This window comes from Gallus gallus, chromosome 1 (genome assembly GCF_016699485.2).
Source record: "Gallus gallus isolate bGalGal1 chromosome 1, bGalGal1.mat.broiler.GRCg7b, whole genome shotgun sequence".
Lineage (NCBI taxonomy): Eukaryota > Metazoa > Chordata > Aves > Galliformes > Phasianidae > Gallus > Gallus gallus.
The window spans coordinates 77,618,786-77,645,620 of NC_052532.1; the positions used below are offsets into that span (position 1 = coordinate 77,618,786).

General features: G+C 40.0%; 1 protein-coding gene across 3 annotated transcripts; it reads right to left on the minus strand.

Moving 5' to 3' along the window:
- Window positions 1-830: 830 nt before the first annotated feature.
- On the minus strand, window positions 831-26,835 carry CASP2 (caspase 2). Of its 3 annotated transcripts, none has more exons than NM_001167701.2 (11): window positions 26,790-26,835; window positions 26,389-26,539; window positions 16,581-16,748; window positions 14,121-14,196; window positions 12,567-12,655; window positions 11,097-11,273; window positions 7,586-7,714; window positions 7,052-7,142; window positions 3,575-3,724; window positions 3,372-3,481; window positions 831-2,793 (listed from the first exon to the last, which is right to left on the minus strand). In NM_001167701.2, exons 2-11 carry the CDS (start codon window positions 26,536-26,538, stop codon window positions 2,659-2,661), a joined length of 1,275 nt encoding a protein of 424 aa, NP_001161173.2. In that variant the 5' UTR covers window position 26,539; window positions 26,790-26,835; the 3' UTR covers window positions 831-2,658. The 3 variants fall into 3 exon arrangements, with proteins under 3 accessions (NP_001161173.2, XP_046765357.1, XP_015148709.2); XM_046909401.1 differs by having other exon boundaries at window positions 26,389-26,605; XM_015293223.3 differs by having other exon boundaries at window positions 26,645-26,835.

Here is a 26,835-nt window from a genome sequence, read left to right on the forward strand (position 1 = left end):
TGTAACTCAGATTTGTAACTACATCTTGTGAATATCCCACTCACTGTTTTCACTCTTCTTTCAACAAAACAAAAAACACTTTTGACCTTATTCTTTTGGTTTTAAGCCAAAATATAAATCATATGAACTTTCTTGTTATTCCCACTATTAGAGGCATTGATTAAACTGCGTCTGTAGCTTAAATTTACTTATCTAAAAATACAAACATTTTATATTACTAGTAACAGTTTCAGCACAGATAAGTGTTCTGCTGAATACTACTACTATAATTCCTGTACCACCATTAGGTACTATTGAAAAACCAGTATACTTTTTTCATGTAAAGAGAGATGTCACAGCTGAGAGTAAAACAGCTTTTAGTGGATCTGAATGTTGGGGATTATTCTGGAACTAATGAGAACTGAACTTTTCTTATTTCAGACACTCACTGGCTTCCACCCTGCATCACATAGGTACGTTACCTAGATCTCAACTCCCAGAAGTGATCCCAATGCTGATTTCTAAAGGTGGGCCATCTGCACAGCTGCTTGCAGTAACCTGTCTTGGACACAACAGGTCAAGGTCTCTGGTAATAGTTTCCATGTAGCAATCTGATCCTCTTATATTCCCCCACTTACTTTCATCATCTTTCCTTGTTGTATCTTCATCTCCTTTCTGGGTCCTTCTCCCCATAAACAACCCATTCTGGTTTCAGCTAGCAAGCAGCAGGATTCTGTCCAAGAGTCCAAATGTGCCTCTGGGAAGTATTCAGAAATTATACAAAATTCTCCTTATAGAAGTTCTATTTCTACACAGATGTATAACCCTCCAAATGGATGATACTGCACAGATTAAGCAAACAAGAATTCTTTATTTTGGACACCTCCAGGCAGTAAAATACAAGTATATAAAAAGTACATACCAAAGTGGCAGTGATAATGCAAGTTGATGCAATCCTACTGAAAACTAATCTTTCAGAGCAGACTACTTCATCAATCTACACATCTGTAAAACATTGCACCATTTCAAAGAGGGAGCGCTGGGGAAGGAAGTGTTCGTACTCCAGGGAGGTACAACAACCCCTACAGTGGTTTCTTCAGAGTAAGGCAACAATTGGCAGGAATGTTTTTTGTTTTATCGCATGCTGTGTGTTCGATAAGTGCAAGATGTATTTCAACGCTGCATCTTTGTCAGCTGGAGAAAACACAGCCTTGATTTTCCTGTGCAGAACAATAGAAAAGCACATACCTAATTTTCCAGCCTCCCTCCACATCCCTTTGTGCTTCCTATTCATAATTCTATCCTGGAAGAAAGATAAAAAAAACAAACGCACTTACACATTAAGAGTACTATGCCACCTTATTGCTGTAGAATGAAGACAGGAACTCCAGTATACATACTGTAGCCCATACACAACCTTGTACATCAGAATTTAGGCTACCACAGAAGAGAATAATGCCCATCTCCCTGCACCACATCACATGGGAGTAACTGCAACTTGGAAGAGGCATGTGTGAAGGGAATGCAGGTGAAACTTCCAAATGAAGCGATGGATTATGCCATAACATTACTGATTGACCAGTCAAAATGACATTTGGCAAACAATATTAGCTTAACAGACAGCTTTAAGTGATCATGGCTGAAGAAAGAAAACTCACCTCATATCAGAGTAATAATGTGAAACTCTTCCCTTATAAATGAAAGAGAAACAGACTGCCAGTGAAAAATAATCCAAGCAGCATGTTTGGACTATTAAGAACTGCTTTGAATGCTTTCATTAAACAGAAGATATAGGAGCCCTTTCTACAGGGTTGCAGGATTTCAGGGATTCAGTTACACAGTGCAATTTATAGACTCTTGAGAAGTTGGTGAAGTGTCTGAATACCATGCCTGTTTTGACACACAGATACTAGAGCAAACAAAATATCAACAAGCAATATTCTATACAGTTGTTCACTTCTAGACTAAGGGGAGCCAATCTAGAATTTCCTGATTCAAAACTGTTTCATGGGCATTTAAATGGCACTCACTGATGTGTGTGAGAAACACTGAATTTCCATTTGTTTTTCAAATAACCTGGGATGTCTTGCAGCTCTCTTGATAACTTGGCTACAGAAAAACATACACAAAAATGGACTATAAGTGATCAAGATGGACAGTAGATGTCAACTACTTAAAACAATATCCCGTTTTAGAGAGCAGGATTCTCATTCGCTGTGCACAGGATCTGACTGACATGCATGAAGAACTGGGCAGGAAGTACTTTAAAAAAATACAAAAGCATAAAATAAGTAGCATTTTATGAATCGTTTTCCTCTCAGAAAGGCTTATCTCTTCCAAAATTTGTATGGATAGTCTATTTCTCTTTTCACATTCACATTTCTAGGAAATGTCCTTATGCCTCCTTCCAAAGGATATTCCCACTTTTTCCCAGTTATAGTGCTGATACATCCATACATAGAAAATAATTCAAGATATTAGCATTTTAAACCCTGAACTGAATCAGATTACAAAGAGCTGCCACCTTATTTTAGTAAAAGACATCAAGAACTGTACTGGCTCAACGTGAAAGACCATTCCTTGCTTGGCATCTGATGTCACGCCTGTGAGAACAGAAATGTACACATCCATACTGAGTTCAGCTTTGGCAGTATCTCTCTTCCAGTGGAGCCAGTAGGGTTATTTTCCTGGCACATAGCCGGGAAATAGGTAAAGGTCCCGACAGAGCGTACTACAGTATTCTGACATTTCCTTGCAGCGATGGAATTCTGTGCCTGGGGCATAACCTTCTCGTTGCTTGATTTGTCTATTCACCTAAACATAAGATTAAAAAAGTAAAATGATTGAAGGGGTTAAGAAGACAAAGAGTCATTGCTTTTCTTACTTAAAAATTATTGTTTATCTTATTAATTAGTCACCAGTATACTGCCTTTCTAAACTACAGGAGGGATAAAGAACTAAGGTGCAGCTCTAGTTACTGTGTGCACACTGCAGTCTTCACTCTCCTCTCATTTTCTTAATCTTCCCCTTATGTGAGTACAAGTGCTTGTGCTGTTACGTGCTGAGCCAGTTCAGGCTGAATCCACCTGAAAAAATAAACTGTTTCTATACTAGAAAACTGATGCTTGGCAAGTTACATTAATCTCCTAAATTCACAATGTGCCAACACAAGTGCAATGGAAGGAGAAAAGAAACCTAGCATTTTTTATATCTATTAAGTTACTGTGGAACTGTATATAATTATCTATCTAAATAAGGAAAGAAGTAATAATTTTGCTATGAATAGCGCAACAATATTTGCTTAAAGAGTATATAAACTCTAGCAAATTAAAGAAATTGAAGGCTCTTCAGAAACCAGGCAAGTGTGTGAAAGGAAAGACATTACAGCTGACCTTCACCAACATGTCAGCCACATGAGTGTCCCGGGAGTCCTCTGCAAACACAGTGGTCAGTGCCTCGATATACCAGGATCCACGCTTGGTGTTGCGCATGGCTGCAGTGCCTAAGAAGAAAGAGTATGTACAATAAAGTTCCAGGGGAAGATGGACATATAGAAACTCTTAAGACCCTAAGGATTAGTGCTTCATTCCAGTACCTTTCAAACATGCATATCCACAGATCATATCGGAGCGTGTAGGCAAACGCAGCTTGAGATTTTCTTCCTTGTTTGCATCACTCTCCTCACAGCCTGGGGAATCTGACCGTTCTTTGCCATCTCTCTGATCCACTCCCCGGTCTGTCTCATCTGGTGGACAGTACAGCAATAAATGAGAGAGGGAGAAAAGAAAATATTATCCTGAATGACTGTTTTCCTTACTTTGGCACTCCAGTCAGCAATGCCACAGCTGTTGTCAAGACGACAGTTTCTGCATAAGCTGTTGGCTTTTTCAGCTTTTTAAAAAACTCATCTGAAAGCTCTTCTGCACAAACTAATACAAATATACCAGCAGTTGCTGAACCTGCTCAACATAATGTGACAGCTGGTCTACATGCTGATTGAGAACTATAATTTTAGTTGCTACAGTCTAACTCCAAGAAAATACTGACCAAATACCTCACCTTCAAAATTCTGACTATAATATCACTTAGTTCAATCAAAATCATTGTACATGCAATGGAAAAATAATTTCACCCCAAACACGAGAGATAGAGATCTATAGTACATGGACATCTAGTTTAAAACCTGAGAATATTTAACATCCTTTCCAGGATTCAATAGTATGTACTATGATAATTCTAGATAGCCTCAATTTGTGTTTTAAATGACACAGATTTTCTATTGTAATCTACACTAACAACAGTGGCAGTAACACTAACAGTCCAGCTATGTTGCAGTAAAATAAAACTATATTTTACAGGCTTTCTACATAATTTTGCCCTTTTGTTCTTGTACTATATGACAAAAATCTACTGTTCTACTTCCTAATAGCATGGATCAGATTCTCGTTTTAGGAAGCCTAAGTATTCATTTCAGTGGCCTTCCTGTTATGATGGCAGTAGGTCTCTGTTACTATGTTGTGCCTAAGAATTGTACTTGGATTTCTAATCCTTTAACAGGCAGCAGCATTGGTTGCATACTGTAACTATGCACAGGAGATTGACAGTTCATAAGGCAACAAGATGGGTTCTCAGAAGTGAAAGCAACAGTGGGAGGAGTGTGACTGTCTAACAGGTTACATGTATCCTATTATTCCATACCATAGTTCAAAATTTAATGAGTACCCCCATTATGTTCCTTCTTCCTCTCTTAAAGGTAGGAATGGATTGTTCTTCCATTTTTAACCACACCTTTTTACCCTCATGCCTTTTAGTCAAGGTATATTATTCACACTATCATAGCATATCAAGTCAAAGCTTTTTTGATTAAAGATTCAGAATTAGATGTCTTCCTCATGCATTTGTCTTCAAACACCATCCCATCAACAATGTACCTAAAAATGTATAGCATTAACCCTGTCAAGATATTACTTTGCATATTCAAGCTCTAATTTGTATCATCAATAACTGCCATCCACACATTGAAGTCATTAGAATTTCCCTGAAGCTCCTAGACCTTCTTTTCTCAGTCAATTTAAATAACATTTAATTGCACATTTGTCAGTATTTACAGCAGTTCTTGACTTTGCTGAATCAACTCCTATATCAAACACAGTTGCTAAAAGGCTTTAAAGCCCCATTTTATGTCACAGTGAAATCTGACAAGCTGTCTTTTCCCACCGCTTCCTGCCACCATTGGCTTTTGATCTTTGACTTTAAGTGGACTACTTCAATTCTTTAGCAGACACATGCCAAAGGTCCTTTGGAAATGAAGTAGATCACATACATTCTTCATATATAAAGATTTTAAAAAATTAAAATGCCTCAATAATAGAGAAAAGACAAGCCTTATTACATAAATTTAGGGAAAAAGAGTAACCTATGCACTTCTCACTTAGCTTTGGCTGGTTCCAACTAACTTGCACAGTTACATAGACGCACTGACTACTAATCTAAAGTTGTCTACACCACTTATACAGCCATTTAAATATATATTTTTTTAAAAAGCAGCATTGGCCAACCTTTGAACACCAGTATGAGAAGGTACACATTTTTGTTGACTGCTCAGTTGATTCATAATTTGCATTCCCTTCCAACTATTAATTAAGCTTCACAAGCCAGGTTAAAAATGCATATTTAGTTAAAGGAAGGGTTTTTTTTTCCTTTAAGTTGTTCAAGTCTCAATCCTTTGCCTATTGTAATATCCCACTTCTACAGCATCCTGCATAGCAAGCTTCTCACTCTTTCCCTCCTGAAACCCTTATGGAAAGAGGAAGGACAAACATGGATGTTAACTTGAACAGACACATTATGGTGAAATTACAGTCAAATAAACCTTATTATCTAATTAGGTCAACAGTTGATTCTGGCTTATTAAACTCATTTTCATGCTGTTACTAGTCCACACATTCATATTTGCTGAAGAATATTAAAAGGTTCGATAACATAAGGAATTTAATCACATTAAATTCATACTGGTAAAGGTGCACATTATAGTATTTCCAAATGCTTAAAGGATCAAATACTTGTGACACCCACAATGCTTTCTGTAGACTTTACATTTTTTGCCTTGTTAGGATTAAACATGAGTACGTAACAGGTGAATGAAACATGCTCTTGGTTATAGGAAAAACTATAAACCAGCTAAAAATGGGGAAAGAAAGAGGAAACAAATGCAAGGAACAAAAGAAAGGTAGAGGAAAAAGGATACATGCTAGAAAACAGAACTTTTCTATCACAAAAGAAAAAAAACGAAAGCTATCCAAGACAAAACTTCTCTTTGGAGTACTCCTACTTTCTCAGTTATCTATGGAAGTCCATATGAAGGAAGAAATTTGGTCATTCGCATATTGTTATAGACATGTTTAGTTACAATAGGAGGAAAAATGAATAGCAGTATTAAGAAGAAAGTGATAGGAACACACAGACTGGAAAAATAACAAGTTTATGAGAATTAAAAGAGTTTGATAGTCGCATGTGAAAAAAATTGAAAATAGGAGACTGATTAAAGAAAAAGAAAACAAAGAACAAATAGCAGCTAACTCTGATAGCTCATGAGACAACACCAGAAGAAACAACACATCCTGGGTCAAGGGAGAGACACGGACTCGGGCAAGACTTGAATGCTAGTGTACCGCTTCATGCTGTGCTGTAATTTGATGCACTATAAGCCCCTTTCCCCCCTACTGCAGGTATAACAAGCGGAAGTCTTAATATATGAGTTACATAACTCATATATTAATAACTCATATATAATAATTCATATATAATGTATATGAATATATAGAACTTTACGTCTCTGAGGTGCTCTGTGGTCTGCAAGTCAATGCACAAACCTCATGCAGAACAGAAGACACTTACAGAGCAACAGATGCAGTGGCAGCAGCAGGGCAGAGGGAGGTGAATATGGATCCCACTTACACCTGAGAGAAGCAAAGAGGAGAGTTGACAGCAAGTTGAATGTGAGGGCGTGTACGTGTGTAAAATGAGCCTTAATGGGATGACAAATCACGGCTTCTAGTGTTAAGGCACTCACCTCCCCGGCAGGCCTGAATAAAGAACATTTTGGGCTTATTCTGGAGATTGGGGCAGTTTGCATTATCAAAGAGCCTGAAAGCCTCCTGCAACTGAGAGAAGAAAAAAAAAATAATCCAAATATTCTTTACTGTAGACCTCTGTTAGCCAAACCCAGACTCACTTTGCTTCCTCACGTTTTGGTTATTGCCTCACTACTCTTTATCTCCAAACTCACTGTGTGACAGTCACACACTCCCCACCTCCCCACTCTGCGCTCCTATTAGTTTGAGGTCATGTGCTCTACCTGGTAAGTGTATGTGAGGAGAGAACGAAGTAACAACTTCTCATCTAACAAATATTTATGTCATTCCTTATCTTATAGACTTCTCATAGCTATCGGTGCCATTTTCTTTACACGAGCTCTTATTTTTGCTTTTTGTTTAAAAAGACTAAATCCTCAGTCTCCCCATCCCCTTCTGTTTTTTCTTTTCCCTCTTTCCATTTTCACTTTCCAAGATGTAACCTATAACATATCAGGACACAGTAAATATACCTGTAGGAGTTTGCCATCAGTGCCATAAACCCCACCCTCTACACCGTGGGAAAGTAAAGCTACAATACAGGAATCCACATCCTGATGATCTGGCAATTTAGAGAATCTCTCCAATGCACTCTCCATTTCCTGTAAGAGAGAAAAAATATTTTATGCTTCCCAGAGTTACATGGGGAAAATGGGTTAATGTGCAGGGAAAAATACTGATCACAGAATGGCTTAGGTTCTCCTAAGCTGTGCTTCTCCTATGACAGAATAAACTCTACATACATTTGCAGGACAAAAGATATCTGTTCCATAATACAGAGAAAAATGTACTTACTCTTTTACGTATCATTCAGTCTTAAATATAACACTGTTTAGCAGGAATCACTTGGACTTAGCCACACTAATATCTACTGTTCACAGAAAAAGAAAGACTGATGACAGATGTGGAGGTCGGGAGCTGTCTTGGGCAGAGCGATCACAAAATGGTAGAGTTCTCTATTTTTGGTGAAGTCAGGAGGGGGGCCAGCAAATTGCTACCTTGGAATTCTAGAAGGTGGACTTTGAACTACACAGGACACTGTTAGGGAGGGTCCTTTGGGATTCAGACCTGAAGGGCAAAAGGGCTCAGGAAGGCTGGACACCCCTCAAGAAAGAAGTCTTAAAGGTCCAGGAGCAGGCTGTCCCCCTGTGCCCTAAGATGAGCTGGTGGGGAAGAAGACCGGTGTGGATGAACAGGGAACTTTTTTTGAGGCTCCAGAAGAAAAAGAGTCTACCTCTTCTGGAAGAAGGGACAGACAGCTTAGGGAAGAGTACAAAGAAGCTGTTAGGATATGTAGGAAGAAAATTAGAAATGCAAAACCCCAGCTTGAATTTAACCTGGCCGCTGTAGTAAAAGAGAACAAAAAACTTTTTTTTACGAATAGATTCAAATAGATTAACATTAAGAGGAGGGCTTAGGACAATCTCCATCCTTTACTGGATGCGGCAGTGAATATGACCATTGAGAATAAGGAAAAGGTTGAGGTTCTCAATGCCTTCTTTACATCTGTCTTTAAAAGTCAGACTGATTAGTTTTGGGGAACTTTACCCCCTGACCAGGAAGTCTGTATAATATATATACTGCTGTATAAAATCCCTCAATTCAGGTGGAAATCTGCTATTCCACCTGGACTGTCACAACTCCACAGGGCCAGATAGGATTCACCCAAAGGTGCTGAGGGAGCTGGTGGTTGAGATTGCCAAGCCGCTTTCCACCATCTATCAGCATTCCTGGTCAACCAGAAAGGTCCCAGGGGATTTGAGGCTTGCCAGTGTGACTCCTGTCTACAAGAAGGGTCATAAGGAGGATCCAGGAAACTACAGACCTGTCAAACTGATGTTTGTGCCAGGGAAGGATACAGAACAGATCATCTTGAGTGAGATCACATGGTATGTGAAAGACAATTTGAGAATCAGGTCCAGCCAGCATGGGTTCACAAAAGGCAAGTCCTGCTTGACCAACCTGATCTCCTTCTATGATCGTGTGACCTGCCTGGTGGATGAGGGAAAGGCTCTCGACATCATCTACTTAGACTTCAGCAAAACTTTTGATGCTGTCACCCACAGTATTGTTCTGGAGAAGCTGGCAACCCATGGCTTGGACAGGTACACTCTTTGCTGAGTGAAGAACCAGATGGATGGCCAGGCCAGGTCGTGAATGGATTTAAATCTAGCTGGTGACCAGTTGGTCATGAGTGGTGCTCCTCAGAGGTTAGTACTGGGGTCTGTCCTGCTACTGTCTTTATTGATGACCTAGATAAGGGGATTGAGTGCACTCTCAGTAAGTTTGCAGATGACACTAAATTGGAAGGAAGTGTTGATCTGACTGGGGATAGGAAGGCCCTACAGAGCAATCTGGACAGGCTGGATAGCTGGGCTGAGGCCATTGGGATGAACTTCAACAAGACCAAGTGCCAGATCCTGCACTTTGGCCATAACAACCCCAAGTAATGCTACAGGCTTGGGGAAGAATGGCTGGAAGAGTGTGGAAGAAACGGGTCTGGGGGTGTTGGTCAGTGCTCAGCTAATCATGAACCAGCAGTGTGCCCAGATAGCTAAGGCCAATGGCATCCTGACTTTTATCAGAAATAGTGCTGCCAGCAGGAGCAGGGAAGTGACTGTTCCCCTGTACCAAGCTCTGGTGTGTTTGCACCTTGAGTACTGTGTTCAGTTTTGGGCCCCTCACTGCAAGAAAGACACTGATGCCATGTCCAGAAAAGGGCAATGAAGCTGGTGAGGGGCCTGGAGCACAAGCCTTCTGATGAGTGGCTGAGGGAACTGGGATTGTTTACTCTGGAGGAGACCTGGGGGAGACCTTACAGCTCTCTACCTGAAAGGAGGTTGTGGCAAGGTGGGGATTGGCATCTTCTCCCCTGAAACTAGCAAAAGGACAAGAGGCAACGGCCTCAAGTTATGCCAGGGAGGTTCAGGTTGGATATTAGGAAAAATTTCTTCTCTGAAAGAGCAGTCAGGCACTGGAATGGGCTGTCCAGGGAGCTGGTGGAGTCACCATACCTGGAAGTGTTTAGATATTGTACTAAGGAAGGAGGTTCAGTGGAGAAATACTGGTGGTAGGTGGACAGTTGGATTTGATGATCTTGGAGGTCTCTTCCAACCTTGGTTTTTATGTGATTTTGTGACTTCTTCCATACTGGTCAATGGTGGGGGACACAACAAATATTGGAGTCAGTATATGCGGATTTAACAAAGGAGACAGCAACTGCTGCTTTACAGAGGTTTTATACTAACACTGGAGTCTGGCTGGGATATTGAAGCACTTTTAACAGATGCTTACACCAGTACTTCAGACACTGAAAGCCTTATCATAATGTAGCAAAAATTGCCTTCTTGAATAAAACACTTTTTAGCAGGTTTTGTACCACTTGATTTCACAGTGATTTAGAAGGAATAACAGCAAATGAAGCTGGAAAAGCCAGCAAGTGCATTCCTAGAGAAAAAAAGAATGCCTTAATTCAGCCAGTCATAAAATACCAATTTTCTTAAGGAAAGCCCAGCCACTTCTCTAGCAAAGTGGACAGAAAGAGTGAAATTTGCTCCAACAGTGAAAGGATGAGAAAACACTACTTAAATTTGTAAAAACTAGGTCAAATATTTGTAAATAATAACACTTAGAATAGCAAAATACTTTAAAAGGCTATCTAGATTAACTGGAACCAAATCATTTGCAGCTTTAACACACATGCTAGATATGTTCTAGATCTTACCCCACCTACTATGAGGGGTCAGTGTAGACTAGTATCTCTTGTGGTCCTTTGTGACCCTACTTTTTGTTGTATGTTCTTTGATTTTCAGGCTTCTTCATGTTTTTTTGGTAAGCTATGGCACATTTTCTATTTATAAGTGACCATTCCCATCTTCCAGTTCAAGCTTCGTTAAACCAAAGCACACCTCTTAAGATTCTCATATAACAGCTACAAACTCAGCCATACTGGTTTGAACGTAGTAGTAGTAGGATTCCCCTTACCTCTGCACTTTGATCATGAAAGACAGTCACTTGATATCCAAGATGCTTGAAAAGCAGCTCTAGGGAAGCACAGTCCACATCTCCACCTGAACGATATTCCAAGTCCTTTTCACTGCTGAAATGGATATTGCTGAGAATAAGTGCTAAGCCTCGGGGCTCTGATATCAGTTTGTATGCCTGAGAAGAAGATTTAAAATTGGTATACTTATGTAAGGAAATAATAGAGTCTGTGTATAACACTATTCCCCATATACCAACTTAATTACTAATGATATGTAGGATTTCTAGTTTGAGAAGGCACAAAACCAGCAGAGGTATAAGAAGTATTGGTTTGGGTTTTTTTTAGTATAGCAAATGTTTATATTGCAAAAGGTCTCAAAGGCAACTGCTTCTGCCAGCTTCCACACTAATGATCCTACATCACTATTAATAGGATGTTGTAATAGCTTGCCTTATTTCCTGTTTCATAAGGAAGACAGATTAAGCATTTCAAATTGTGAGTTAGCTCTTGCTAATGCTTTTCTCCTTCCACACATATCCCAGTAGGGCCAAACAAGTTTTTGTAATACTCACCAAAGGCCCCAGGAAAACATTAAGCAAAATTTAGCTTACATTTCCCTAATTGTGGTTGGGAGCAAGAAGAGATGTAAAACAGCCTGTGAGAGTGAGTGCAACTGTAGCAGCAGGCAGCGATCTTCAAAGTAACAAGGATGACAAGAAAAGTTAATAGGGAAAAAAACTAATTTAAGAAGGGTGTCTTCAAAACCACCTTGCCTCTTCCACTCTACCAACAACAAACTAATAATAAATTGGTAATAACATCCCTGTGAATTGAAAGTGAAATTTAATATTGAAGAAGCATATCAAATACAGTGTAACCAGACACAGATATAAAAAGAAATTAAGCTAGACTCATGCTGATGTTGGCAAATTGGGTCTCCCCTACAGTTACAAAAAAAAAACCTACTTGTGAAAAATATGTTTTACTGAACACAGCCTGTTACAGAAGAGTTAAGTCTTAAGAGTTAAGTTGTAGTGTAATCCTACTAACATGTCTGCACTATCACAAAAAATTATTTGTTTTCCTTAAGCCTACACCACCAAAACCTATGCTTTACAAATGGAACAAACAGAAAAATAATTATGACAATCTGTATAACTTCTGAAGATAAATAAAAGGATTAGAAATTCAGGTTCTTCCGCTCACTACTGCACAGAATCCTGACCTTATTTCTGCACCTAAGGAGACTTTTCCTGATACAGTAGACAATTAAAAGAGCCAGGATTGTGACCATGACCTGAAAAGTAGTTCTAATATTGTACAGTTATTTTCAGAGTCACACGTTAATACTATAATACTAACACATACCCATAATGAATTGTGTTTTTACTCAGTAGTAAGTAGTGTGTATCAGCTGATATATCTAAATATTTCACCTTTGAAGGAGATTTTCTCTATCAACCACTTACTAAGTGCTGATGATCACGATAGAATTCTGGAGTGCAGTGCTTCACTGGAGGAATCGGAGGACCATCTCCACTGTCCAAAGAATGTTCCACTGGTTTTGTGCAAAAGAAAAATATAAATAACAACAAAAATTCTAGCTACAAACCCTCTCTATTAAGGTAGTAATTTGCAAATTCATAAGTATGTGGTCTAAGGCATATTCATGTCCTATACAACTCGTATGTCTGAACGTTTTGGTTGATCAAGGACGTCACACATACAATGAAAAAATAAATATTAAAAATACACCTTTCCATTATATTTCTAATTGGCAACAGATTTTAATTTTTTGCCTTTTTTGTACAATAGCCTAACGCCCAGCAAATTTAGTTTTACAGAGTATAAAAACAGAATTTATATTGAAGATCAGAGCAGTGCTTTTCTGTCTTTTTGTACAGTATCTCATCCATTCTCCCGTTAGGCTGATGAACTACTACTAGAAACATTCAAATAGAGTAGTGCTCTTCCTTTCATAAAATATTTCCATTCTCACTGGATACAATTCCGGATCTCATTTTATGCTGAACTGGCGCATTAGTGATGAAACTAGATATTTCTAACTTCTGTGAAGTGCAATGCTCTTTTTGTGTTGCTTATCTGTCTCTGAACAACTCTTATTTCTGGTCAGCAGCAGACAAGGGGAATGAGAATCAATTAATTAACATTAAGAGATGCTCAATCCCTTATCCTGAAGAAACTGAGTTAATAACATTCATGGTCTCTTTTAAAATCCTTTTTTAGCATTTTGAGCATTTCTCCCAGGTGGTGAAACACATGCTCTCTAAAAAACCTATAACCTTCATACCTAAAAAAACAACCAACAAACCAACAACCAAAAAGGTTTTTGAACCTATACATTTGATCTTTAATACCAGACAGAGCTCCTAGTAGTAAGCAGCACAACACTAAAGTAAATGGTAAATGAGTGCTGTCCAAGCGTTACCAGAGGTAATATAAAAACTAACAAGGAGATTCATTCCAACAACCAGCTCCCTAACCTAAATCACAAATGCTTGCTGAAGTAAAGTTGATTTGCTGAATTCAGTGGAAGACACAGCTATCCATTTCAGCTGATGTTACATAGATAATGCCTTGTACTTGAAATCATTTGTTAAGAAAAGTCTAAGTTGGAATACTGCCAATTATTAGTATCTTTTCACAGTTCTAGTTCATTTGCACTCTATTGTACACCTTAAACAAAGAAGAAATTCTTTGAATACCTAAAATTTTACAACTGACCCATTCTATTTAAGCAATGAAATTTCCTACATGAATAAATGAAGCTAACTAATTAGGTTCTCTCTTCCACTATGCTACTTAAATGTAATTTTCTAGAGTAATTCTGCCTCTTATGTCTGATCATAATACAGTCAGTTCATCCTCAAGTTTGTATTCTTAGGATGAGCTAAGTGGTGTCAAGCTTATTTCTAAAATTGAGATAACAGAGCATTAAGAAACTGGAGGCAACCAACCAGACAGTTGATAATCAAGTTTTCATGATGTATTGTGTGACTCACCAATCAAGCGTGGTCTCTTTGAATTACATGATTCACTCAGAGGAAGTGGAAGATTTGATCCATAACGCTGTTCAAGCTACAAGACATGCAATAAATCCAAGAAAAAATTGGCAAAAGACACCTATTCTTTTTTTCTATATAGTAGAAGGCTGTAGGTATCATGGAGTAATAACACAGATATTTGCATACAACACACGACATACTGTAATACATAGGACACTCCAAAAGTAATGCCTCCTATTTGTTTCTATGGAAACTACAACAGATACAAAGAGTACAGAAACACTTATTGATAAATTCTCACTACAAAATACTATTTTTCAACACAGCCACCACCACTAGCGATGCATTTACGCCAATGATGAACAAGAGCCTGCATGCTGTGACTCTAAAATTCTGCATCAGAGGAGCTGACCCACTGTTTTACAGCACCCATTGTCTCACTGTGTTCACATCTACTGTTTTTGTCTCCATAAGCATTCAGCAAGTGTTGAATGTCAATGGGTGCCATTTTTTCCACATTGAGGAATTCAATTTTTCAATGCTTCGTACGTACTTTCATGTCAACATGCCATTTTGTCAGACTGCCCCTCTGCTGCCATCTGTCGCATGGCAAAAAAACGCAATGGAGTATTTGTGGGAATGTTCAGCCTCTACTGCCATACCATCATCAGCCTCTGTCATTGTGGGACATCATAATAAAATAGGAGACATTATTTTTGTAGCCACCCTTGTATACTCTTTATATATTATATGCAATTTAACATAAAACACAATACAATAGCTTAAATCTAAATAAAAGAGTTCATGATATGATAACTGCAAATTTCCTTCCTGTTAATGCCAGTTTCCTCCCTTTGTTTACTCATCTCTACCTTCACTCAAATCCCTTGCTGGGACACCCTACAATGAGGTATCATATCCTCCTAATTTTTGTCAAGACTTGTTTCGTCCAATAACTCCTCTTTCTAGTTGCTTTCAAGATTTCTTTTTTATTTTACTCTAATAATTTCTACATTTTACTAAGGCAACGTCTCTGCTCAAAAAGTATCATTCTAGTCTTTCTTCGTTAGTATAAAACATTTACTAGAATGCCCATCTTTCACAATGCATAGAGAACACTGAATTTTTATTAAATTCTTCCTTCCATCTAACGTTAACAACTGCAGATACTGAGTATCTTTCTACTCAGAGAACACTAAGATAAGAGATTTTAGAAAAAATACATAGTTTTGCAGCTTTTACAGTCTTGATGATACATCAGTGAGAGCGTGTTAGATGTAGAAATGTTCATGAACACCATGGAAATCAACAAGAAGCGCAGAATACTGTGAGGAGGAATAATCTCATTTGCTGGGAGCTGAAAGCAGCTTTGGAGAAAATGTCTTAGGGACCCTGGCAGATACCAAATTGAACATGTGCCTGCAATGTGCTTTTGTGGCATAGGCTAATGGTATCCTAGGCTGCATTGAGTCTTGTCAGCAGATTAGATCAAATGAGGTGAACCTTCCCTTCTACTTAGGTCCAGTGAGGCCACACCTGGAGTATGGTACCCAGTTCAGGGCTTCCCAGTAAAAGAGTGACATACTGGAAAGAGCCTAAAAAAGGGCTTCAAATATGGCTAAGGTACTTGAGCACCTCTCATATGAGGAAAGGCTGAGAAAACTGGGACTGCTTAGCCTGGAATACAGAAGTCTTGGGGACCTTACCAACAAGTACAAACACTGAAAGGAGTCAAGCTCCTTTCAGTGATGCCCAGTGTCATGGTTTTATGATTTTTGTTACTGGTATTCCACATCATAACATCATGTAGAGCACTGGGAGTTAAAGAGTTGATGCTCCAGTTTCTTTCTGGGTACCTGGTTCTCAGAACAGAATAACTACATACCCCAGATGACTTTGCAATTCTATTTTTCATTCAGAGGGAAAAATAAAACTGCTTTTTTGGGCCAGTGGGCCTGCTGTCCCCCTCTCAGCCACAGATAGATCTAGAGATAACTCCCTAATACCCAGACATGAGAAAAGGTAACGCACACAAACTAGAACACAAAAGATTTTGTCTGAACACCTGGACACAATTGTGTGGGTGACTGAGTGCTGCAAGAGGTTGCCCACAGAGGCTGTGGAGTCCCCATCCTTAGAAATACAAAAAAACAGCCAGGACATGGTCCTGGGAAACCTGTTCAGAGTGGCCCTGCTTGAGAAAGGGGTTTGGACCGGATGACCTCCAGAGGTTCCCTGCCAACCTTAACCATTCTCTGCTTCTTTGTAAAAATTCTCTTCATCTCAAATTCATTTTATTCTTCTTTTACCCAAGGCTACTGCAGGTTTTAACTTGCAACTAAATGCCATACCTTCCTTTCTAATAATTTTTTTTCCTAGGCATATGAAAAACATGTATCTGTGTTCAAACCCAATCCCTAATGCAGTCTACGTTTTATTTTTTTTTAAATGTTGTACCGTTGCAATCCCATGTCTCAAGCTGGATTCTGTCTTCAAGATCATTTCCGCCAGATGCTGCTGTTTGGTTTCTTGTAGAGCTTCACAGAAGGCTGAAAAGGCATTAGGGCCTCTCTTGGGCAACAAATTAAGGAATTCCACATTTTGGCTGAAGCTTCCAGACTTTGCCTAGATACAAAGAAGAAACAAAATCCACACTCTAGATATTACCCCAACACAATTTATTTTCATTTAAGCTTCAGAACAACTCAATCATTTTCCTTCATGTTCCATCACCATATTTAGCTGTGCTAGATCACATTTACTGGCTTTTCCTAGTTGATTTCACTGCCATCCCTCTGTTCTGACCAGCTTAAGGGAGAGAGCATATGACAACAAAGCAAACCAACAATTCACACATTACCACAGACAGTAATACACCCTTTTCGCTCTAATCTCTTACTTCCAGTTAACAACTGAATAGTACCTATTTACTCTCACCAAACACACAAAGTCCAGAATCCATTTTCACTACTGCTCTATGTATTAATAGTCTCATGTACTAATACACAAACTCCTTGGAAAGTGTCATGGAAAACACTTCTTTCCTGCAGTGAATTCCAAAAAGATACCATGTATGTATAATGTGTTTCATTTACGCCAATGAAACAATACCTAGCAATACATTGGAAAAGGTAACAACCAAAAATCAAATTTTTGTTTCCATAAAACAGTCATGGGACGTTTGCAAACAAACTGTCTAATTTGTAAAAGCCTTCCCTATGAAGAAAACTGAAACATCACATACTAAAATATTAGGTACTGAAGATAGGTTTTACAAGTCCCATGGAATTCATTGTACTTTTTTTGAATTGCCACTTTGATGCAAGATTTCTTCTATAAAATGGTTGGTGAGTTACACAGAACGAAGTATTAACACTACTTTAGCAATCACAGGGGAAAAAAAAGCCTTAAGTCGCATGAGTATATATTTTGCTGCAGAAGATTTTCACACCACCATGTTTCCATTTATAAAATTAATCCTGTTGGTTCTTAAAAGTACTTTGGCTTTTGTCTCATCACATTGTTTGGAATGAGAATGTAAATCTTTTTGATCCAATGCTTATGAACCTATTCTGAAGTTTCAAGCTATATTCATTCATGACTGGCTAATAGCATTTACTTTTTTATCAACAATGCCCTTTGACTTCAGATTCCTGTCATTTTCATTATTTAATAAACTCTCACTAAAATCTAGATTTGCTGAAGTAAAAATGTCATACTCTTTTAGCCTCCTCTTATAAATGTATTATTCCTTTCGAGGATGCAAGCACCCTTTCCTGATCTCACAGAAACTACACCTTTCTGAATACTATTTGACTAGAATTGCATACAATAATCCCTCCTGTGCCTTTAAGGTATGAAAATACTTGTCCCTCTACCCTACTAACAGTTCTCTATCAATCTACAAAAGATAACCAGTTGCATTAATGTGTATTTTGAAGCAAACCCAATGAATTTTATTTTACCTAATAAGGTAAATTCACTGCTGATATTCTAAAGTGCCTGCTGTTTTTTTTCCCTTCCAGCAGACCTGCAGCAGTTTAGGCCAAGCTCAAGGTGATTCATTTTCTTCATCTTATGTCTTCATAGTTTATGATTTTGAAGCATATATCATAATTAAGAACACAAGCTGACCTCAAGAATTGGATGTTAAGATATACTGAACATTTCATAACATTCGTGTTCTGCACTTTGTATGTACAGTGGTCAGCTTGCAGTTGACTTCTTCCTGAACGCTTCCTTTAACAACCAAAGTGCAGTACCTCCACAGGTAACTTCTGCAACAGCACTGCTGTTCTTTATGCTAAATAATATTCAGCAAACATTCAGAAGTAAAACTTTCATATAATAGATGTCTTCTATTTTATTTTCTACTACATCCTAAATTCATTTTTGCATCCCCAGTTGAATTTCATAATCTATACAACATGAAGAGTTTGTATGATAAACTCTGATTTCAATTCCTGTGTCAAAATCCCAATGTATAGGTCTTATTAATGAATTAGAAGATATATGCAGAATCTGATATGCAGAATACCTTATACCTTTGACAAACATCCTAATCAAAGTGATATCTTCGCTACTGCGTAGTAATCAACCCAAAGCATTTAAGTATCTCTATCTGCAATGCTCAAACTGCAGCTGTGGGCTGCGTGCAGCCTGGCCCAGCTCATTCTGTGGCAGCCACCCGCCCTGCACCATCATGGCAGTGCTTCTTCCCTACCAAGCAGCCCAGCCCCAGAAGCACATCCATTGCTCAGCAACAGCAGTGCAACTGGCACTGTCTGGGTTGAAAACAGGGCATGGGACCAGGGCACGCTGCAGGGCTAGCTCAAGTTATGGCAAATAATTATATGCAGTTTGGTAAATGAGTTAAACACAGTACTGTGAACAGAGAAAAATATGCAGCCCTGCTTTCAATTCTGATGAAGGAACAGGTTCCAAGATTACAGAAAAAATCCTCATTTTTAAAATATATTTGCAATTTGATTTTCAGTTGGCACAAATACATTACCTGTGAATTTACAAATGGAATGTATAGAGTTTCAATCAGACATTCAACTCAAAAATTTGATCATGTCTGTTTACGAGATTTTTTATTCGCCCTGTCTTATCAGAGAAAAATATCTCTTGCTTCACAACCATACCTTATTCATGTCATCGCTTCCTGGGGTATACATTTGTGAACAGTTATTTTCAAGGATGAAGAGTAAAATTTCAAGAAGAATCTTTGACAAACATCTTGAGAGCTCATTAAAAATTGCAACCACTGCCATCAAATCAGACTCTGATGCATTAGTTTCACAAAAACAAGGTCAAATACCCTACTAGTTTTATGCTTTGTTGCTTTGTTAATGTTTTAATAAAAAATAAACAAATAAATAAAAAGTTTTGTTACTTATATAAACTAACTATATCTTTTATATATTGTCCTCTTCACTCAATACAACCAAGGCAAGACAAAATGTTGGCATGATCTACATGATCTTCTAGTTTGCAGTTACAGTACAGTACAGAGTGTTCAACTTGTTTTAAAAGAAAAACAAAGCCCTAGCTATCATATCTGCTATTTTGAAGGTCTATATTGGAGCTCTGGAGGAACATCTGATGCTCTGTCAAGAAGGCATTAATGAAGGACTTTGGATTTAATCTTAAAAACAGCAGTTTGCACCTCATATTGTTTAGTATCTTTCAGAATTAACCAATTTAAATGAATTCCTGTCAGTTTTTTTACTTTCTCTTCTTTGGACACCAAAGAAAGCTGCTCCTATTTATTAATTCTTCTGCAGTGTTCAGCTATGGACTCTTCGCTTACTCTTCACACTCCATGTGAGCTCTTCATCTATCTCAAACACCTCTGTCTTCAGTCGCTCTTCCTAAAACATCCTTACATTCCCATCTTTCTCTTAATTATTACAAATAATTTTCAGGACTGGCCTAGCACCTCACACTCCTATGACTGGAGTATTGGAATGGAAGGACACATGCTCTTTAGGAAGTACAGGCAGGGAAGGAGAGGGAGTGTTGCCCTCTATGTCAGGGTCCAGATGCAGTGTATGATGTTTGGCCTTGGGATGGATGAGAAGCCAACTGAGAGTTTATGGCTCAGGATTAAAGGGAGCGCAGGGACGGGTGATATCATAGTTGGGGGATGCTACAAACCACCTGATCGGGAAGAACAAGTGGATGATGCCCTCTATAGACAGACAGGAGCAGTCTCATATTCACAATCCTTGGTCTTCACAGGGGACTTCCACCACCCTGATATCTTTTGAAAGGATGGCATAAGCACAGCATGGCATAAGCAATCCTCCTGGGATGCACTGATGATAACTTTCTTCTCCAAGTGACAGAGGAGCCAATGAGGACAGATGCACATTGGACCTTGTTCTCACCAACAAGGAGGAGGTGGGGAACATGAAGTTCAAGGGCAGCCTTGGCTGCGGTCACCATGGAATGTTGAAGTTCAAGATCCTTAGGGAAGCGAGGAGGCTACACAGCAAGCTTGAAACTCTGAAGAGAGGCTCAAGAAAGCTGGCTAATATTTAAGGGTTACCTCCTCCAAGCTCAAGAGTAATGCATCCCAACAAAGAGGAAGTCAGGTAAAAACACCAGGAGGCCTGCATGGATGAACAAGAAGCTTCCAACCAAACTCAAAAAGGAAGCCTAGAGAAGGTGGAAACAAGAACAGGTAGCCTTGGCTGAAAACAGAGACACTGTCTGAGCAGACAGGAATCAAATCAGGAAAGTCCAGAATTGCATCTGCCCAGGGTCATAAAGGGCAACAAAAAAAAACTTCTATAGGTACGACGATGATAAAAGGAAAACTAGGTAAAATGTGAGACCTCTCTAGAAGGAAATGGCAAAGCTGATTACTCGGGATATGGGGAAAGCTGAGGTATTCAATTACTTTTTTGCCTCAGCCTTCATGGGAAAGTGCTCTAGCCATACCACCTAACTCATGGAAATCAAAGTCAGGGACTGGGAGAAAGAACTGCCCACTGTAGCAGGAGATCAGGTTTGTGACCATTTAAGGAACACAAAGGTGAACAAGATCATGGGACCTAACAAGACACATCTGATGATTCTGAGCAAACTGGCAGATGAAGCTGCTAAGCCACTATCCATCATATGTGAGAAACTGTAGCTGTGTGGTGAAGTTTGCAGTGACTGGAAAAGGGGAAACATAATCCCCAGCTTTAGAAGGGAAGAAGGAAGACCCAGTGACAGGTCAGTCAGTCTCACCTCTGTGCCCAGCAAGATCATGGAGTAGATCCTCCTATGCTGAACTATGCTAAACTAGCTAAGACACATAGAAAATGATGAGGTGACTGGTGGCATCCAACACGGCTTCTCTAAGTGTAAACCATGCCTGACATATCTGGTAGTTTTCTACAATGGGATTACAGCACTGATAGATGAAGGAAGAGGAACTGAGGTCATCTATCTGGACTTCTGCAAAACATCTAACCTTGTTCAGCACAACATCCTTGTCTCTAAATTGGAGAGACATGGATTTAGCTGACAGGTCACTTGATAGTCAAGGAATTAGTTGGAAAGTCACTCAGGTGCCCATGAAGAGACCAGTGACAAATGGTATTCATCAGGGGATGCTGTTGGGACTGGCACTATTTAACATCCTTGTTGGTGACAAGAACAGTGGGATTGAGTGCACCCTCAGGAAGCCTGTGGATGACACCAAGCTGAGTACAGTTGGTTCTCTAGAGTGAGGGTATGCCATTTAGAGAGACCTTGACAGACCTGAGTGGTCAGCCCACACAAACCTTGTGAAGTTCAACAAGGCCAAATGCAGGGTTCTGCATCTGGGCCAAGGCAATCCTGAACATGAATACAAGCTGAAAAATGACTGGATTGAGAGCAGCCCTGCAAAGAAGGACTTAGATACTGCTGGATGAAAAACTGAATACAAGCTTGCAACATGTGTTTGCAACCCAGAAGGTCAATCATACCCTGGGCTGCATCAAAAGAAGTGTACCTAGCAGGCTGAGGGAGGTGATTCTCCTCCTCTACTCCACTCTCACAAGATCCCACCTGGAATACTGTGTTCAGCTCTGGGAAGCCCAGCATAAGAAAGACATGGACCTGTTAGCGTGGGTCTGGGGGAAAGCCACAAAGATCAGAGGGCTATAGCACCTCTAGTATGAAGACAAGCTGAGAGGTACATTGTCCAGCTTGGAGAAGAGAAGGCCCTAGGGAAACTCTACAGAGGCCTTCCACTACCTAAAGGGAACCAACAGGAATGATAAAGAGTCCCTCCCCATCAGGGGGAGTAGTGGTTGGACAAGGGGCAATAGTTTTAAACAAAAAGTAGGGAGATTCAGATTATACATTAGGAAGAAATTTTTTGCTCTGAGGGTAGTGAGGCACAGGAACAGGCTACCCATAGAAACTGTGGCTGCCCCATTCCTGGAAGTGTCCAAGGCCAGGCTGGATAGGGCTTCAAACAACCTGGTCTAAGTGGAAGATGTCCCTACAGAGGGTTAGAATTAGATTGTTTTTAAGGTCTCTTCCAACCTTTGATTCTAAATCCCATGCTTCCTTTAGTTCCTCAGGCTCCTTGGTTTATATCACTTCATTTAGATTACAAAAGTCTGTTTAAGTGATGTACCCTATTACAGAAGCAATTTGTTTATTTTTCCATTTAATTTAAATAAAACCCACACGACTAGTGCAATTGTTATTCTATTTTAAACATAATTATTTATCCAGATCTTTTTTATTCTATGATTTTTTTCTTTGAGTGGCAGGAGACGGATGCACAGAAACCAGATAGTTACAAATCCAGGAAAACCTATGATCTATCATCAGACATGAGGACATTTATCTCCTGGTATGTCCACTAAGTTACAAAACTGTCAGTGTTAGAATACATTTTCAGGAATCATAGAATGGCTTGAGTTGGAGGGGACTTTAAAGATCGTCTTGTTTGAATCCTCTTGCCATGGACAGGATTGGCACTCACTAAATCAGGCTACCCTGGGTCCCAACCAGCCTGGTCTTGAACACCTCCAGGAATGAATTACCCACAGCTTCTCTGGGCAACCTGTTCCAATACCTCACAACCCTCTAAGTGAAAAATGTCCTCCTAATATCTAATCCAAATCTCCTTGATTTTATTTTAAGATCATTCCCCTTTGTTCTACCACTATCAGACAGTGTAAAAAGTCAGTCTCCCTCCTGCTTATAAGCTCCCTTTAAGTACTGGAAGAGCACAGTGAGGTCTCTCCCCAGAGCCTTCTCTTCTCTGAGCTGAACAAGTTCAGCTCCTTCAGCCTTTCTTCATAGGAGAGGTTCTTCACCTGTCTGATAGTTTCTTTAGCCCTCCTCTGGACCCACTCCAACAGCTCCACATCTTGCTTGTGCTGAAGTCTCCAGACCTGGATGCAGTAATCCAGCTGGGGCCTCATGAAGGTAGAGCAGAAGGGGATAATCACCTCCCTCCCACTGCTGACAACCTCTCTTTTGATGCAGCCCAGGGTACAGTTGGCGTTCTGGGCTGCAAGTGCATGCTATTGGCTTTTATCAAACTTTTCATCCACTAGATCCCCTTAAGTCCTTTGCTGCAGCGCTGCTTTCAATGAGTTCTTCTCCAAGTCTGTATATACATCTGAGATCTCTCTGACTCAAGTGCAACACCTTGCACTTGCTCTTGTTGAATCTCATTAAGTTCACGTGGACTCACTTTTCAAGCTTGTCCAGGCCCCTCTGGATGGCATCCCTTCCTTCTGTTGTGGCAACTGCACCTCTCAGCATAGTGTCATCAACAAACTCATTGAGGGTACACTCAGTCCCACTATGTGACTGATAAAGATACTGAAGAGCACTAGAGAAGTCTACTTAACAGTGCACTTAAGTACTTTACTTACATTTGAGCCATAGAGAGGAAGACTATTGCAAATTCACAGAAGTAGACGTGCTTACTGACTTAAAAGATTTTTTATTTTAATGAATGTTACTTTGTAATCTATCTATTGTATTATTAGTAGTATTACTCTGCAAGCACTCCCCTCATTTCTGCATTTCTAGTACAAGGCATACTATACAGTACTACTGGTTCACTTGTGAATGCATTCCTCACGTCCCTGTCACATTCCTGTTTTCACTGTAATTTCCAACTTCATATCTTGCAAGAGTAGTTCAAGACACTTTGCTCTCTTGCTCAGGTTGCTACTTCTATTCACAGATAAGCTCTCACATCTGCTTAGGAAGTGTACTATTTACCTGACTTTTCCATTGTAATTTCCATCTTATTGATTATCCATTAATAAGTATTGCTGCAGCTTCTTTTACTCGGATATATCTGTAAGGGAAGACTCCCCTCCTCTCAGTCTCAGTTTAAGACTTGTACGATACAGTGGTATTTTCTAAAAGATTATTGTGCTTGGTATTAACCAACCTTTGAGAAAATTTATTATTTTTCCCTCTCCTCTCCTTCTACCTGCAGATCAGCAACTGAGTATTTCTACTAACCACCCATACTCCATTAGTTCTTGAGTCACTCTCCACTTTCACTCTTAGTATCTTTGTCGTCTATTCACTAGGGATTGGAGATACTTAAGGCAAGAATGCCTGCATCTGTCATGACTTGTCATGCTATCTTATGTTTTCTTTTGACACACAATCAAAAATCATCAAAAAGTTATTTTTTCATTCTTTTAAAAAAACTTGTTAGTGTCAGGTTCATGCCATCTGCACTTGAATCAACAAAAAAAAATCTCGTTCTGTTTCTCACAATCTGTTCTTTAGACAGGACCCTCAATCTTACTTTACAAATAGTGTATCAAGTGCTTACATTAGCCTTCAGATGCATGCCTTCAGACATTTCCTACACAATCTGCTTTCTCTTTGAAGACCTATTGTTCCAGCCTGCACAGTTTTCAGTGTATTACTACATGCCTACGGCCAACCCAAAACTTTTTCCAATCACCTCTCTGTCTTACAGAGAAATCTTGACAAACTTGAGAGCTGGGCAATCACCAATCACATAAAGTTTGAGAAGAGCAAGTGCTGGATTCAGTGCTGGGAACAAGGCAATCGCAGATCTATGTACAGACTGCAGGATGAAAGGCTGGAGCATAGTCCTCCAGATAAGCATCTGGAGTTCTGCCTGATGGCAAACTGAATCTGTGTCAGCGTTGTGCCTTGGCAGCCAGAAGGCCAACCATATCCTGAGGTGCATCAGGCCCAGCACTGCCAGCTGGGCAAGGGAAGAGACTGTCCCACTCTGTTCTGCACGGCCTCATCTCCAGCACTGTGTGCCACAATATAACAAGGACATTGTAGTATTAGAGAATCCAAAGGAGGGCTACAAAGATGGTGAAGGGTCTGGATGGCAAGATGTATGAGGAATGGCTGAGTTCCCTTGGTTTGCTTAGCCTTCAGAGAAGAGGCCAAGGGGAGGCCTCATGGCAGCCTACAGCTCCTCACAAGGGGAGAAGAGGGGCAGGCAGTGATCTTTGTTCTTTGGTGACAGTGACAGGAACCAAGAGAACAGCATGGAGCTGCATCAGGGATAAGCAGTTTGGAGATTAGGAAAAGGTTCTTCACCAGAGGGTAGTTGGGCCTCAGAACAGGCTCCCCAGGGCTGAGGGCATGGCCCCAAGCTGCTGGAGTTCAAGAATTGTTTGGACACTCAAACACAGGATTTGAATTTTGGGTGTTCCTTTGTGGAGCCAGAAGTTGAACTTCATGATCCTTGAAGGTCCCCTTCAACTATGATTCTAGTACACACTGCTCAGCATAAGTAAGAAAAGCTTGTGAGAAGTATTTGTCATTTGACAGTCTCAGATCATGCAATTTACAAAAACACATGAAATGCAAATTCTTTAAGCGAAAGATGCACAGGTGCCAAAGCAAGCTGGCTTATAATACATTCATTTATACACTCCCACAGAATTGTTTGGGAAATTGGTATTTTTTCCCTGCTTTTACAATTGGAAAAGAGAGACACAAGTTATCACCCAGTAAGAAGAACCCACCAGGCTCCTGAAGAGCAGTCTGCCATAACTACAGGACAGCATAAGAGGCAGTGATTGACTAAATAAGATAAAACCCATATGGCCAAAAGCAGCTTCCAGTTCTCCTGCAAGTTGCAAAGAAGCCCCACTCTGCTGCATCTAATGTCCAAACACAATAACACTAAACACACAGGTAAGAAATACATGAATTTTACTATGCTGCCAGTGCTAAGAGTGACACCGAACTCAGGCAGAAATAAAAGTGCAGTCGAATTTAACATGCATACCTGTATCATTTCCACCATCTCAATGGTGATGATATCCTTCTCTATCATGTGTTCCATCAACTCTTTTAAAACCAGCTCTCTCGCCAGCATCACCCGGTTCTTCTTCAGAGCTTCCTGGTGGTATCGCTGCATGCCGCATGCTCCCAGCATCCTGGCAAAAGAGTGAGGACCAAAACCCAACTCTGTGACAAGAGCCGACCTTAACCGGCCCAGCTTTCTGCAAGGGGGGGTAATGGGGGTGGGGAGAAATCAACACCGGATAACAGGCGGAAAAGGCCCTCTACTGTTGATTCCCAAGACCGCACGGGACACGGCAGCAGACCCCCGGCTCCCACTTGGCACCAAGCGCTGCGCTCTCCCTCTACCCCCGCCGAACGGAACGCCGCTACTCTCCCGCTCACCTCCCGAACCGTCTTCCCCGCGGCCTTGCGGCTTCCGCCTTTGTGC